The 16418-nt window shown below is 38.4% G+C and overlaps 1 protein-coding gene across 2 annotated transcripts in view; it reads right to left on the bottom strand.

The window, feature by feature from the left end:
- RPS6KA3 (ribosomal protein S6 kinase A3) overlaps positions 1–16418 on the bottom strand; it is a 60104-nt gene that overhangs the window by 6454 nt on the left and 37232 nt on the right. Inside the window, exons 10-21 of one of the 2 annotated variants that reach the window (XM_063126458.1) lie at positions 15787–15857; positions 11527–11615; positions 11363–11427; positions 11179–11281; positions 10429–10553; positions 9769–9894; positions 9274–9363; positions 8312–8470; positions 6879–7040; positions 6182–6258; positions 4345–4462; positions 726–866 (exon numbers count right to left, since the gene is read on the bottom strand). In XM_063126458.1, the coding sequence (XP_062982528.1) occupies positions 726–866; positions 4345–4462; positions 6182–6258; positions 6879–7040; positions 8312–8470; positions 9274–9363; positions 9769–9894; positions 10429–10553; positions 11179–11281; positions 11363–11427; positions 11527–11615; positions 15787–15857 (1326 nt within the window). The remainder of the gene's footprint in view (positions 1–725; positions 867–4344; positions 4463–6181; positions 6259–6878; positions 7041–8311; positions 8471–9273; positions 9364–9768; positions 9895–10428; positions 10554–11178; positions 11282–11362; positions 11428–11526; positions 11616–15786; positions 15858–16418) is intronic. The other variant, XM_063126459.1, reaches the window with a different exon arrangement.

The raw sequence follows: 16418 nt of genomic DNA on the forward strand, positions 1-16418 counted from the left end.
AATGTGTAAGCTCATTATTCTGCACATAGCAAACCTAATTATATGTCTAAATTGCAACATTTCTCTAGTTATATGTGGGGCTGCCTTTGAAAACAGTCCAGAAACTTCAACTAGTACAAAACAGGGCAGCACGTTTATCAACAGGGACTGGCCAACGAGATCACATCACGCCAGTCCTCTTCCAGCTTCATTGGCTGCCAGTCCAGGTCTGGGCCCAATTCAAAGTGCTGGTATTAAGATTTAAAGCCCTAAACGGCTTGGGGCCAGGCTATCTGAAGGAACGCCTTCTCCCATATGTACCTGCCCGGACCCTAAGGTCATCCTCAGGAGTCCTTCTCTGTGAGACACTCCCAAATGAAGTGAGGCTGGTGGCTACCAGGAGAAGGGCCTTCTCTGCTGTGGCACCCCGGCTGTGGAATGAGCTCCCTAAAGAGGTTCGCCTGGCACCTACACTATATTCTTTCAGATGTCAGGTGAAGACCTTTTTATTCTCTCAGTATTTTAACAGTTTATAAATTTGATTTTAACTTTGCTGTTTTAAATTTGTATTTTAAAATTGTGTTTCTGCACTGCTGCTGGTTTTATCCTGGTTGTGTTTTTATATTGTATTTTATATCATGTTTTTATAGTTTGTTTTATATTTTGAATGGTTTTTAATTTGTGTGAACCACCCAGAGAGCTTCAGCTATTGAGCTTCAAAAGCATTTATACAAATATTTAATTACCTTCACAAGATGTGGAGCATCTTGCCTGTTTAGTTGGTACTGAGGCAGTTGGTCACAGTGAACAATCCATGGATGTCTGAGGACCAGGGCAGCTGTTAGCCTCTGATGAGGGTCAACATGAAGCATTTTTGAAACCAAATCCTGTGAACAAAAAATTAAATTAAATTGAACAAACACAGTTTGACTTGGTTTCAGATGATCATTGCAGCCTAAATAAGCCACGCCATATGCCAGGTGCAATTTGCATAATTACCCGCCTAGCTGCAGTTTGTTGTGTTGTCCGAATCTGGGTAGCATAGCTTCTATGAGCTGGAAACAACCCTGAAATAACCGACCGAAAAGCTATGGGTTATTTGAGGATTGTTTCCCCCTCAAACAAGCCACGCTGCCCATATTAGGATGACACAAGCCACATCTGGGTGAGTAATTAGGGAAATGGTAGCCAGCATGCACCAGGGATTAAATTAAGTAATAATTGTTTGATCATGCCCACAATCTTTACATAAACATCAGAAAGTGTTTCAAATTATTCATATTTTGAGATATATTCAAATATTACAAGGATTGTAGTCAGCTGTCAAGAAACGGGACCAATAATTTTCAAAGGATGATTAAAATAATAAATAAAAATAACTGGGCAACATTCTAGTGTTCTGGAGAAATAGCTTTCATAGTAATTTGTAGGCATTGCTCAGAACAGGATTGGGCAACGTGTGGCCCTCCAGATGTTTTGGCCTACAACTCACATCAGCCATAGCCAACATAGCCAATGGTGAGGAATGGTGGGAGCTGTAGTTCAAAACATCTGGAGGGCCAAAAGTTGCCTACCTCTGACTTAGACTCTCTAACATTTTAAGGAAATAAGTAATCCCTTTTGGAATTTAATCTGTGTCTATGTAAAACTAGTGATATGCCCACCCGACAGGTGGAATGTGCACAAAAAATAGTTGGGTGACTGAGAGTCCCAACTTCTGGTTCCGGTTGGTTTTGTCCTTTCTTTCACTTTGCCCCTACATACTCCTCACCCCATTTTTTTCACCTCTGTGAATAAGACATCAGACCTTGCACCTATCTCCTGCCTCACTTCTTCATCCTGGCATCAGCTCTCTCCTTTAACTCCTATTCAGCTGTAGACCATTCCTCTGGCAATGACAGCGAGAAGCCCACCACATTCCCCAAATCTCGAGAATGTATTTTTGGGGAGGAGAAGAGAACAAAAAAAGTAAACAAAGAGCGACGAGGAAGAGAACATTTTGCAGGGAATGAGTTATGGATGGGCATCTACACCATGGTCTCCATCCCTGCCATTTTTTGCAGAACTATCTCCCCCCCCGCCCAACACACAAACAAACCACTTCGATACTAGTATCTAGGGCAAGTTTTGCAAGTCCCATAACTCTGACCTTATTGTAGTTCAAATTCTTTCTCCCATTTAAATAAGCAGCTTCTTTATGTGAATACCAGTTTTTAAAAATGGAACTTTCAGCATTAACAAAATGTACATGCCAAATATCAACTTTTTCTAAAGGTTCTAGGGAAAACCTTGCATTATCTCCTATGAAATTTAATGGACCAGTTCAGACATAATGGGCAATTGTGAGTTAATTAACCCACAAGTTGCAGATATCAAGTGGGAGTGAGTGAGCTGTCTCCACTCCAGCACACTTCAGCATAACCTATTATCACCCTGTTCGTAGGTTGTTAGTGTACTGTCCAAACTTGTCACTCTGGGACCCTGTTCAGATGACACGCTAAACCACAGTGATTAAACATTTTGAGCTAAACATTATGGCTTAGCGTGTCATATGAACCATGTCTTAGCATGTCGTATGAACCATTCCTAACCAGGATGGCTACATAATCATGGTTTAAACACACTCACTAACCATTTTCTGCAAAAGGGTTATTGGCCTAACCATTTCTTAGGGTATTGTCTGAACAGCCCCTATGTTGTTTAAGGGTGAAACACTCCAGCGTTAACCCTACAGCAAATCATGAGTTTCACTCCTAAACAACCCAGAGTGTCCAGGTTTGGACATCACCCATGGACAAGGTGATTATAGGTTGTTAATTGAAAGTGGAAGTGAGGCGCAGGACAGAGGCAGCATGCTCACTTACTCCTGCTCAATATTGGTAATTTGTTGGTTAATTAATCCACAATTTCCCATTATGTGCGAACTGGATCATAATGTCTCTCAAATTTTGCAGTAGGGCTCTTATTTTGTAGTAGGCCTCTATTTCCACTTATCATGCAAGACAGAAATTTGGGGATCAACAGAATTGGAACAGCTTGAAATTCATAGAATCATAGAATAGCAGAGTTGGAAGGGGCCTACAAGGCCATCGAGTCCAACCCCCTGCGCAATGCAGGAATCCACCCTAAAGCATCCCTGACAGATGGTTGTCCAGCTGCCTCTTGAAGGCCTCTAGTGTGGGAGAGCCCACAACCTCCATAGGTAACTGATTCCATTGTCGTACTGCTCTAACAGTCAGGAAGTTTTTCCTGATGTCCAGCTGGAATCTGACTTCCTTTAACTTGAGCCCATTATTCCGTGTCCTGCACTCTGGTAGGATTGAGAAGAGATCCTGGTCCTCCTCTGTGTGACAACCTTTTAAGTATTTGAAGAGTGCTATCATGTCTCCCCTCAATCTTCTCTTCTCTAGGCTAAACATGCCCAGTTCTTTCAGTCTCTCTTCATAGGGCTTTGTTTCCAGACCCCTGATCATCCTGGTTACCCTCCTCTGAACACGCTCCAGCTTGTCTGCGTCCTTCTTGAATTGTGGAGCCCAGAACTGGACACAATACTCTAGATGAGGCCTAACCAGGGCCAAATAGAGAGGAACCAGTACCTCACATGATTTGGAAGCTATACTAATGCAGCCCAAAATAGCATTTGCCTTTCTTGCAGCCATATCACACTGTTGGCTCATATTCAGCTTGTGATCTACAACAATTCCAAGATCCTTCTCGTTTGTAGTATTGCTGAGCCAAGTATCCCTATCTTGTAACTGTGCATTTGGTTTCTATTTCCTAAATGTAGAACTTGGCATTTATCCCTATTAAATTTCATTCTGTTGTTTTCAGCCCAGCACTCCAGCCTATCAAGATCACTTTGAAGTTTGCTTCTGTCTTCCAGGGTATTAGCTATCCCACCCAATTTTGTGTCATCTGCAAATCTGATAAGCGTTCCCTGCACCTCTGCAGAATAAATTTCTAAAATCTCAAACAGAAATCCTGCCTGGCGGCTTGTAGTATTAAGGTGGAGGCAAGCCTTTTTGACGCTGAGTTTCCAAACCTGCTTTCTCAGTATATTAAAGGATGATTTCAAAAGCTGCTTCAGGCCAGCAGATCAAGACCATTTGTCACTGAGTGATTCATGGCACGTACACTGGCTGATTTAGCCAATTAAGCTGTGCTTTCAAATGCATGGAGTGCTTACCTTTCCTTGTTTGTTTTTTATTATGGAAGCACTTTAATACTCAACTTTTATTTATCTGCATGATAATGATGAAGTCTCATTGGTTAAACAGTGAGTCTTTGACCAGTCCTCAAGGTGTCATGAGACATTATACAAAAACATATCTAACATACAATGGGGAAAAATTAAAATGTATTTACCTTTGCTGTATCCGAAACAGAATTCCAGTATCCACCACTGAGAGAGAACTTCCCACTTCCTATTCGTGCCAAAATTTCCTCTGGAGTATCATCAGGACCATTTGCAAAGGGAGTGTAGCTAATTAATCACAAATATTAGTAAAGTATTATTTGAAATTCCTTGCGGTTTCAACTACTGCAAGAGGCAATGACACTAAGATAGTAATTATTTTAACACTATGGGCCCGTTCAGAAGACACCTTAAACCATGCTTTAACCACAGTGGTTAAGCCAGAAAGCCAACCTGTGTTCAGAAGACACCTTAAACCATGGCTTTAACCACAACGAATAAGGCTTTTTGCTTTATTCCTTGTGGTTAAAGCCATGGTTTAAGGTGTCTTCTGAATGGGGTCAATGAATCATACTGCAGAAAACAGGAAAAGTGGAAACATGTGCGTTAGGAAGTAGCTTGTTGCTACGAGACTGAAGTCAGCAGCACTAGTTTCAGAGTCTTGTGAATCAGAATAAGATGCATTTTATGTAGCAATATTGAAACTTGCACAGCATTGGAATGAACCAAAAGCTGCTATTTTGCAAGTTAGCTAGAGCCACATAGCTTTTTAAAGCTGATGATTAATGGTAGGTATATATTTTCTGTGATCCCAATGAAGATTTTTAGTACAAAGTAAGAAGCTGTTTTAGGGGTACTTGGTACAGGACTCATTCATATGATCTTTGTTTTTATTCCACAATAATTATTTTAAAAAGCTGTAGGAAAGATAGATTGAGGAGATAACCTATCTATCCACACCACAGAAACTATGACTTTAATATGTTTAACTGATCAAGTCATCAAGAACCCAGTGATTCAATACCTGCCAGCAAGTACATCAATGGAACAACAGTAGGAATGAGCCTGAGACTTAAATAAACCCTTCCACTATTCAGTGTGATTCAGTTTTCCCATGTATTTCTGGGGTTCCCAACATTGCCTCAGCAGCATGGGAAGTCACCAAAGGGAAGGAACTCACATGCTGCTGCTACAACCGATGAAGGAGGCATTCATTATGCGTATGACATTTTGGATGAGAATGGGTAATATGTTGTAATTGGCCTATTGTATGCCTGCCCTACCTTTATCCTGATAAGGAAAGAAAAACAGCTAGTATGAATTACTTGTATAACTCTGAATGGAGATCATTCTCCAAGCTAATGTCACTGATAAGCAATATGAGAAAGCTAGCAGGGAGACAACTACTGAACCTTAATCATGAAAATATTTCTCAGGTACATGGGTACTGGTGATGATGAGGAGAGGTATGTATGCATGTGCACATGTTTAAATGGTTGGGATGTGGAAGGTGCAAGAAAAGGAAGCATAGCAGAACAGGGTAATAGAAGGCAAGAGAACACAAGCCGATATTAACAGCACGTAGAGAGAGGATGATGCTTGCTCTAAGAGAAAACTCACATGGGGCCTGAAATGCTACAGAGAAAAAAATATATAAGAACCTCTAAGCCACTTTTATAAATTAAAATTTTGCAACTTAGTATTTATATATTTATTACATTTTTATACCGCCCAATAGCCAAAGCTCTCTGGGCAGTTTACAAAAATTAGTATATATTTATTTATTTATTAAATTTTTATACAACCCAATAGCCGAAGCTCTCTGGGCAGTTCACAAAAATTAAGACCATAATAAAACAACCAACAGGTTAAAAACACAAATACAAAATACAGTATAAAAAGCACAACCAGGATAAAACCACGTAGCAAAAATTGATATAAGATTAAGAGTTAGAACAGTAAAATTTAAATTTAAGTTAAAATTAAGTGTTAATTTAACATACATACCCAGTCAGCATTGTATAGAGAAGAACACCAAGACTCCATATGTCACATGCAGCATCATAGCCTTGTCTTTTTAAAACCTATGGAAAGCAAATTGCTTGTTAGCTGCCACAGAAAAAAATCAATTACTTTGATTGTAAATATTACTACTACCTTAAAAATTGAAGAACTGAAGCAGTGGGACTTTCCCCCTTATGTATTTAAGAAAAAAATGTATGTATTATTAAATATGTTACTTTACCGAATTAAGGACAGGGCCCACTGCTGATCAAATAATGTTTAAAACTCAGTGCCAGCATAGGAGCACAGAAAGAAAAAAGCAACAGGAAAAAGTCATTCAAAGCCCTGGAAGACAGCATCAACACAGAACCACACAAAAAGGGAATAAAAGGGAAAACAGTCTATATAAATTCACCCAACATTTAAAAGAGAGCTTCCCTGTTTCTGCACCGAAGGGCACTGAAGGAGAACAGAGCAGAAAGTCACTTGCCCCATCACTTTGTGCTTGATAATAATCTCAACATTCTTAAAAGGAAGGAACAGAAATACATCATTTTTTTTCTAGAACGCTGAAAGCTCTGTGGTTGGCCAGTACACGTACAGTCCTATATGTGGGTCTAATGAGTTACCTCAGCTGGGTTTAAAGAATCACAGGATTACATGCTCTCTCCTCCACACCAAAGAAGAACCTGATATTTACCTCAGGAGCAACAAAGTTCGCTGTGTAACAAGGAGTCATTAGAAGGCCATTTTCTGCTCTTAGCTGCTTTGCAAATCCAAAATCACAGATTCGAATTGATTCTGGATTGCCCGATTCATCAACATAAAGGATATTGCTAGGCTTCAAATCTCTGTGTACAACCTAAACCAAAAAACAAACATAACTATGGTTCCTATTTAAAATATGGAATATGTCTTTCATTTTTCTACACCGCAGACATTGATAAGGATATAAAAGGATGTTTCCAATATAGACTTCATTTTGGCTATGCTCAATGAATTAATTTTACGTCTTGGGTCCCATATTCAAATTCTGCACATGCTGAATATGAGCATTCATTTTTAAGTTAATGTACTCATGTTTTCCATCTTAGCTCATTGTCAGCCTAGCTTCTACTTTCTATTGTTCCATCTTTGCCCTTTCATCTTCCTTCATTCTCAGTGGCAGTAGAATTGATGCTGAAAACTGCTTTCCCATGGCAGGAGCTCCATATAGTAGCAATAACTAATGCTGAGATTTTATTATGTAAATTGGCACTATTCTGTGGAAATTTCTATTTATTATTATTACCATCATCATCATCATCATCATCATCATCTATATGCTGCCCCATAGCCGAAGCTCTCTGGGCAGTTTACAAAAGTTAAAAACAGTGAACATTAAAATATATGTATATACAAAATTTAAAACCATCAAAAGCATAGAATACAAACAAAAACAGACAATATCCATTTAAAAACAACTGACTTGAAAAAAGTTTGAATAAAGTTAAAACACTTGTACAATGGAAGAACACATCTATTATGACAGAAATATATAGTGGCTTAGTTCGGACAACACGTAAGTCAACGGTGGTTTTAGAACTCTATGGTGGAGTTGTTACACCACCGTTGAGAAATGTGTTGTCTGGTGGAAAAATTTCTTACAATGGTGGAGTTAAAAAAAAAAAATTCACGCAGAATATCCACACTGTGCAGAGGAGAGTTCCTGCACAATGGTTGTGTTGCATGTTGTGTGGTGGGCTCTTTGGAGTTCTCCGTTGCGTTGACTTTTCCCATTGGGTACATAGTTCTCTGGCAAGAGCAGCGAAAGGAGTGAGTGCCACTCTAGGAGAGCTGCCGAGATTGTTTCCCCCCCTTTTCCCCCCCAGTAATGGTTGATGGGATACCATTGGGAGGACCGGGGGAGGAGAGAAAGTGGAGGAATGGTCAATCAAACATTGCGATGGATTTTACTCAACTCCACGGTAGCCCACAGTCACACAACGGTGGAGTTAGAACATGTTGTGTGGGGAGTATCCCTTAAAAACTCAACTGCTGAGTGGAATTTTCACACTGCACTGACTAATGTGTTGTCCAAACTGAGCCATTAACTTAATGCATTTAAAAATGAACTCAAGAAAGCAGACTTACTCCTTGTGCATGAAGGTATTCAACTGTTTTTGTTATTGTTAATAGGACAGCACTTGCTTCTCTTTCTGAAAAAAATTTTTGTCTAAGGATTTTGTCCAACAGCTCCCCTCCTTTCATAAGTTCCGTTACCAAGTACACATATTTCCCGTCATCATACACCTGAAAAGTAATGAATCGTTTAAATAGTCAGTCATGTCATACTACAGAAAGCATTTCTAGTTCATGTACAAGAGGTCTTGAGTAAAACTTTTAAAGATCTTCAATTTAGTGTAAGCAACAGCATGGGAATTGAATATAAAGATAAATGCACAAATATTGTTGTATGTTATTATATGTAAATGACTTGCAGAAAACTTGGGTGCTGGATCTTCTACAAAAAGGGCTTTCTCCGCTGTGGCACCCCGGTTGTGGAATGAGCTCCCCAGAGAGGTCCGCCTGGTGCCTACATTGTACTCCTTTCGTCGCCAGCTGAAGAACTTTTTATTCACTGAGTATTTTAACACTTAATTTTAACTTAAATTTAAATTTTACTGTTTTAACTCTGTATTTTAATCTTATATCAACTTTGCTGTGTGGTTTTATCCTGGTTGCGCTTTTTATACTGTATTTCGTAATTGTGTTTTAACCTGTTGGGTGTTTTATTGTGGTTTTAATTTTTGTGAACCGCCCAGAGAGCTTCGGCTATTGGGCGGTATAAAAATGTAATAAATAAATAAATAAATAAATAAATAAAAAGCCAACAATAAGAGATCACCCTATCCTTCCCCGAAATTTTCTGCAATTCAAATTCTCTGCAATTCACTGATAGTAAGGGGACTAGATCTTTGTGCTAGGTATGCTGAACAGGGTGACCCGGTGAATAGATTTGTGGAATCGTGAGAAATAAATATTGTACATGTTGAAAGCATGACGCTGATATTTATAGCTGAATTACAGTAACAATATTGATAAAATCTACTCACATCTTTGAGAGTAATAATATTTGGATGCTGTCCATATCGTAGCAGGATTTCTATTTCCTCTGTGGGGTCTCTCTTACTCTTGTCTATAATCTAAATGAACCAACATATGTGAATCAATAACTATATTAATAATTTATGTTTTCCAAATATCATGGTTGTTTTGAACCTACAACAACAATTTTAAATCTTTCCGGGGAGAGATTTAAGCAGCCTTTTGGTTGAGAGAGACAGCTTTAAAACCAGCTTCCTTCTAAGCTTATAGTACTTTGTTTCACTAAGCTACTTTGTAGCTTTCTGCTTCCCCACCGTCTCCAACTCTTTCAGCTGAGGAAGCCTCCTCCCACCACAAGCTCGTAACAGTCTTCCTCACCTGGTCTCATGGCTCTCAATACACTCTTCAACCTTCCTAAACCAAATAAAATTATAAGCCCTACCCAACAACCTCACAGCACTGAGGATATGCTAATATTTCTGATGAGGTAAGAAAATAGTTACCTTTACTGCATATTCCATATTTGTTGCTTTATGTATACATCTCTTGCAAACTGAATAGGAGCCAACTCCTATGTCTTGTTTGACTTCATATCCATCAGCAAACTGAATACTGTTCCTGTGCAACTGCTACCAAAATAATATGATCAGTTAATGAATTCTTTTAGCTCTTCATATTAAAGAGCAAATGTTTACCAGTAGAACAAGTGATCTGCACAACTCTTAATATTAAACTTTGGAAAAATAGTATTTTCCAAACTAATTTACACATCTTTTCCAGCCTGGAAATCCTTGTACAAGATACATTTTAGTTACCTATGTTTGGATATAGCTTGTGCATCAACAGGCAAAAACTACACAAGCAATGGGTTGTGTTCAATGGTGTTCTTTTGCCAACTGAACAGATACTGGATCATATTTTCCTTCACCCCTGCAAACCCTCACACACTCTGCAAAATCTGCTCCAAAGGATTGGGGGAATCCCTGGGGCAGATTTTGGGAGCTCTCTGGAGTGAGGGCTGCAGAGAGGATTTGGGGAAGGGAAAATCCCATTGCACAAGCAGATGTCCAGTTGTGCAATGTTGGATTTAGCCCAATATCTGATCTGCTTCCAGTTGTCTGCATACCAACCAAAATAAATAGTTCTTCATTAAGAACATTCACCTGAACAATTGAGTGCCCCACAGAAGTCTGCATTGCTTGACTTTCATCATCTGATGCAATAGCTACAAAACTGAAGCCCCGAAAAAGTTGGTGAGCGTTAGCACTAGGTGGAATACCAGGTGAATCTAGCAAAAGAAAAGAAACATTTATTTAGAAATATTCCATAAAAATGTTCAAAGCAGTTCACACAATAAAACACAAATGTTAATCTCAATAAAACAAAGATCAAGTAAAAACAAGGGGATTTATTTATTTGTTTGTTTCTTTACTGAATTTCTATACTGCCCAATAGCTGAAGCTCCCTGGGTGGTCCACAAAAAATTAGAACTTGATTGATTAAAGTTTTAGCCAGTTAACTGTTTAAATGCCTGATGGAACATCCAGTTGGAAGGCTAACAGCAAGGAAGCAAGATGAGCCTTCCTGGGAAGGGAGTTCAAAAACTTAGGCTCAGTAACTGAAGAGGCTGTTACTGACACACACATATATATATATTCTCCAACCAAATGCAAGCAGCAGAAGACAGCCTCTCCAGACAATCTTATCTAAGCCAAATATTTGTCAGATAATACAAAACCATGGGAGTAACACAAAACCAAGGTTGTTTGTGTATTTCTAATGCACAAGAACTGTGAACACAGTAGAAAAATTACTTTATTTAGTGCATAGATGAAAGTTTAAAAAATCATGCATATGCTTAAGAATGAATCTTAACTTTCTAAGACCTCTTGGAATCAGTAAATATATCTTACCTTTTGGAGTTTTTGCAGTAAATTCAGGATCAAAATAAAATGTGTCTTCAGGTCTCCCAGTTGCAGGTTTAAATGGTGGATTAATTTCTCTTCTATACAATTTCTAAGAAGAACAATTTTAACACGTTACTATAAATTATCATATGTATGTTGTAAGAACACTTTTACTATAACGTGTACTTACATTCCAGTCTATTGTGGAGAAAAATGGATGCCTCTTAATTTCTTCAACTCCATCAGGTCCTGCTCCTGTTAGAGAGCAGTTATAAACATAACAGCAAAGAAATTAGATAGCTTATTTAGCTTAAAGTTGAGGTCTGAAGCAGATAACTTCACTAAATACATTACCTAATCTGTTTGCGGGGTTTCTCTTGAAAAGCATTCGGAGAAGACTTTGAGCTTCTGGACTTAAAAACTGTGGCATTCCAAGTTTGGCTCTATATAATAAAAACATATTAACAGCATACAAACATTTATAGTAGGAATCCATGTTCATCTGTTTTAACATAAATCTGTTTGGAAATGAAATAGTTGAAAACCTAGTTCTACAATACACAAAAATGCTGAAATGTTGCTTCAAGCATGGAGATACACAACCTAAAAGTTTCCTATTCCAGCTGTGTAATGTTGGGATATGGAAACTAAACAGAACAGAAAACTATGGAAGGGAAACACAAACAGCTATCATATGAAATCGTTTATATTTTACTGCAATTCATGATCTGTCTTAAGTCAGTTTTCAAATGTATGGGTAGGTTTGCATATATCCAACACTCTAAGAATTTCAGTGTTTAAAAAAAGCATGATGGCAATGCCTGGTAAAATCTAGGACCCTAAAGGGTTTTTAGGACATCTCTCTCAGTTCTCAAAAAGATCAGCAAAAAGGGCCACACTTAAGAAAAGGTCCCAGAGGTCATGCTACTGCTGACATGCAATTTCTAATCTTAATTTCAATGAATAGCATCGATAAACAGAATGCACACTATGAGGGAAGTTCATTTTTCTAGATAAACTAGATCAGTGTTTTAACAAACCACACCAGATGTTCTCCTACTGTGTTGAAAAATAATCATGTTTAATCCCTTAAAACCAGCAAAGTAAGGGTGCCTGAATTGCTGACAGCCAATTGAGAAAGGCTGACTCTTTTAAAACACAGAATCTGTATCAGAATCAATGACTTGGGTTCTAACAACACATTAATCCCCACCACTCAGGGGTTGTTCACACAACACGCTAACCCCCACTCAGTGGCTGAGTGTGGGTTGTTTGTCGAACCATTTGTTAGTGTGTTATGCAAACCAAGTCTCAGTAGTTGAGTAGTTGTTGTTGAAAAATAGCTTGTTCGTTGAATCATGGATTAGCGTGTCATCTGAGCACAGGACATTTTCCAGAGGGTGGCTTGTTAATCATGTAATGTGGCTTGTTACTCACTTGAACAATCCATCAACAAACCATGGGTTCTCAAGCTGAGTTGTTCAAGAAAAATAATCCACACACTGCATGGTTAATAAGCCACCCTGCAGAAAATGTCCTTGGTTAAGACAACACGCTAACCCATGGTTTAACAAACTACCCACAGTTCAACAACAACCCACACTCATCGACTGAGTGAGAGTTAGTATGTTGTAAGTCCAAACCTATTATGACTTCCTGGGAAAGTTACAGAGATATTCCATAATTCTGCATCTGATCAATTTTAGCTCTCCTAACTGTTGACTGAAATACATGGGCCAGGTTCAAACGATTAGCAGAGGAAAAGAAACCACCATGGCTTCTTATCTCTACCTTGTATGTGCCTCGCATACACCTAACATTTCCCTAATTACCCTTGCCATGGCACAGGTTGCCGTGATGCCTGAACCCAGCAAGGTGCACAGCAGGGATGGCTTCCAAACCACCTGGTAAGTCTTACAACAAGCCATGGGTTGTGGGTTGGTTTGGAGACCATCCCCGCTGCAAATCTCACCAGGTTTGGAGGACACAGCAACCCGCACTATGGATAATTAGAGAAATGACAGGAGTGCAAGTGGCATGTGCAGGGAAAAAGCCACAGTGGCCTCTTCTTTCTGCTGATCGTCCAGACCAAGTCATAATGTCCTTGGAATGCTATGATTAACTACTATGCATTACTTCAGAAGACCTACTTGAAATTACTTGATTTAGGACTGGTCACTGCAGAGCAAGACAAACTATGCTCTGATCGGAAACTTTCTAGATTATACAACTGCATGAATGAGGACTATTTTGTTTCTTGTTTCTGATACGTATATATGAAAACATGCTTTGATGTATTAGGATACGCACAGAAAATTAATCATTGCTTCAGGGTGATTCATTCAGGCTACTACTTCTCATTTCCTGGTATTGGGGGGGGGAGTAAACAACCTAGAAAAATGAGTAATTACAGAAACTATTGCAATTGTTTCAGTAAAGAGGTGAAGGGCCAAAATTGTGTGGTAGGTTAACATGTATTTGACATTACCACCACAAACCTTTCAATAAGTACATAAAATGTGAACACTCACTCGTGTGGCTTGAAAGCTTATTAGTTGCTTGACGGAAGGTTTAAAATAATTCTGTATTACTGTATAATAAAAACAAGTATATGTAGTTGTAATAAAACACAACTCTGCCAATACCTATGGAACTATTCAATCATTTGTGCATTTCAGCTATTCTTTTATTTATTTCATTTATTACACTTATATACCGCTCCCATAGCCAGGGCTCTCTGGGCGGTTTATTGCTGCCAACTCATTTTTTTTAATGATGACATTAAGGGAGCAATCCTATGGCTGCTAAACAGTGTCTGAGTGGCCAAAGGATACTGGGGATTCAGTGCTCTGGCTATGCAAGGGGGAGATGGAGATCTGACCCCTGATTCCCTTGTAGCTGGTGCATAAAGAACTACGCTGGCTGCCCTCCAAGGCTGGAAAAGCACAGGTGCTGGATGGGCAAAAAAGCCTGTCCAGCAAAAATGCAAACTGGGAAGACAGGGAGGTGAAGATTGCCTCTGCTGATCCTCCTGCCTTCAGATTCAAGGGATTCTGATCTTTGATTGAGCTCTAAATTTGCAACAGTAATAGGAAACTAGTATAGGATCAGACATCCAAATATAGTCCTGTAATCAGGAAAATAAAAATAAACTTCATAACAAAGCAGCTAGAGAGGACAGCCTAATATTTTTTCATTTTATAACAATGTTTCACAGACTGGATAATAGCAAGCTTCACAAAATAGAATATAAATGAATGGACATATTTTATATTGTTCAGCTGCAGCTTCTATTTAATTTAGAATTTTAGAGGCTTAAAAATAACAGATGGACACACCATGTCTTTTCAATTAATTGCCAGCATTCCTACTGCTAATTATTTTTCATCTAGTATATTACAGAATTATCTTTACATCCATGGCAGAATGTTCTACAGGTAAAGCACTCAAGTGGTGTGAAAATACTGGATTCAGAGTTTCCATGAGTGGAACTCCACTCAATGGATACTCCTTCTAGAGGAAGGGGAGAAAGCAATCCTCTCAGATTCTTCTTTCTCCTTGCAGTCCCATGTATATCCCCCAAAAATTACTCTGGAGGGTTGGGGGATCCTCCAGAATAGGTAATGTGAGGGACTTTAGGGGGAAAGAGAGAATTGGTGAAAAAAGCTCCCTGCCCCACTTCCAATGGACCTCAATCTCTTCTGTAAAAAGGAGTCTTTCCATTTCCAGAAGGGCAAATCTGGATCCAACCAGATGTTTTGTTTTGTTTTTAAAAAAATGATAATAAAGCAAGTTTAGTTAAGGGCCTTAATGTTCTAATTTTCCTCCTCGTCCATAATCTTCATTTTCTTGGGAAAAGAAGGAAACTTCCAGATAATGTTTAGCTCTGATTGTTGTTGAGGTAATGTTGTGGAAAAACTAGGAACTATCAATTGTACTTACTTACGTAGTGCTTTAAGGCTGCTATTGTTAAGAAAAACAGTCTCATGTAGGCATCCATGATTTGAGACATGTAGATATTAGAATAATATGGCTGATCTCTATGTTGGGCAGGGGATGACCCAGGACCTCTGCTAAATAACAATCTCATTTGGTCTGGTTAAGAGTTCAAGTCTACAATAAGATGAACTTCTATGTTAAAAATCCTGTGTTATCTGACTGATTTACCTACAATGAAAATATACCACTTGTCTGAAAGCAACTTGAAATGTATATTAGAATTAAATCAGTTTGTAGGGAAGGTTGCAGAAACAGGCACTGGAAGGAGAAGTTGTTTGTAACAGTGGTAACAAAGAAGAAAGGTAAGAAAGCTGTCCAAGGTTGGATTACACTAGTAGTGTTATCAAGATGGCAAAAATATTAAAGGACAGAGGAGATAATTGGGAGATAATTGGACTGGAAAGATGTTGTTAAAGAACTTCCGGACAAAGTGTCCTTACAACTTCTGAATGGAAGTATGGGGTAGGGTTGGGGTGGTGAGGATATTAGTAATATGTATTAGTAATATGTATCAGTACCTTTGGAAATGAGGAAAGAGTAGAAATTAGATACTGTAGCCCAGGGGGCATCCCCAGTAGAATACCTGATGAGATATATAAATAAGAGTGTACTCACTTGAGAATCATAGTCATGGTTTCTTTTCTGTCTTTCCCTTGGAAAGGTAGAGTACCAGTGAGCATTTCAAACTGTATAGAGTAAAACTTTCATCAATTATATTAAAGAACCTGGACAAAGCCTGTTTTTTTTGACATAACGACTTAGCAGAATAGGTTTTTTTAAAAAACGATTTTTACATGTCAATCAGGAACTCTGCATAGCAATGCTCTGTAGCATAACTTTTAATGCAGCCAATGTATTCACATTCTCAAATTTAAAATTTGGGGAAATATTTCTTTTAACTGTAAATTTCTAACTCTATTGTGCTTTTGAAGCTCTAAAATAAAGAGATAGATGCTTTTAATGAAGCAAATTTTAAATTTTGCACACTTTAAATATGGTAGTGATATTTTCTTTTTTATTCATATATCTGAGAAAAAACAATCTTGGTATGTATTGTTTTATGAAAAATATCCATATTAAATTTAAAACCAAGTTATAATGGCCACTGAAATATCTTGATCAGTTGAGCACACATGAGTACAACAAACATACACACACACACACACACACACAGAGTTTTTAATGCACATTAGTATGTAGAACAACTCTTTATTTATGTGGAAAGTCTCTCTAAAATGGTTGTTTAG

This window comes from Elgaria multicarinata, chromosome 5 (assembly GCF_023053635.1).
Source record: "Elgaria multicarinata webbii isolate HBS135686 ecotype San Diego chromosome 5, rElgMul1.1.pri, whole genome shotgun sequence".
NCBI classification, from domain to species: domain Eukaryota; kingdom Metazoa; phylum Chordata; class Lepidosauria; order Squamata; family Anguidae; genus Elgaria; species Elgaria multicarinata.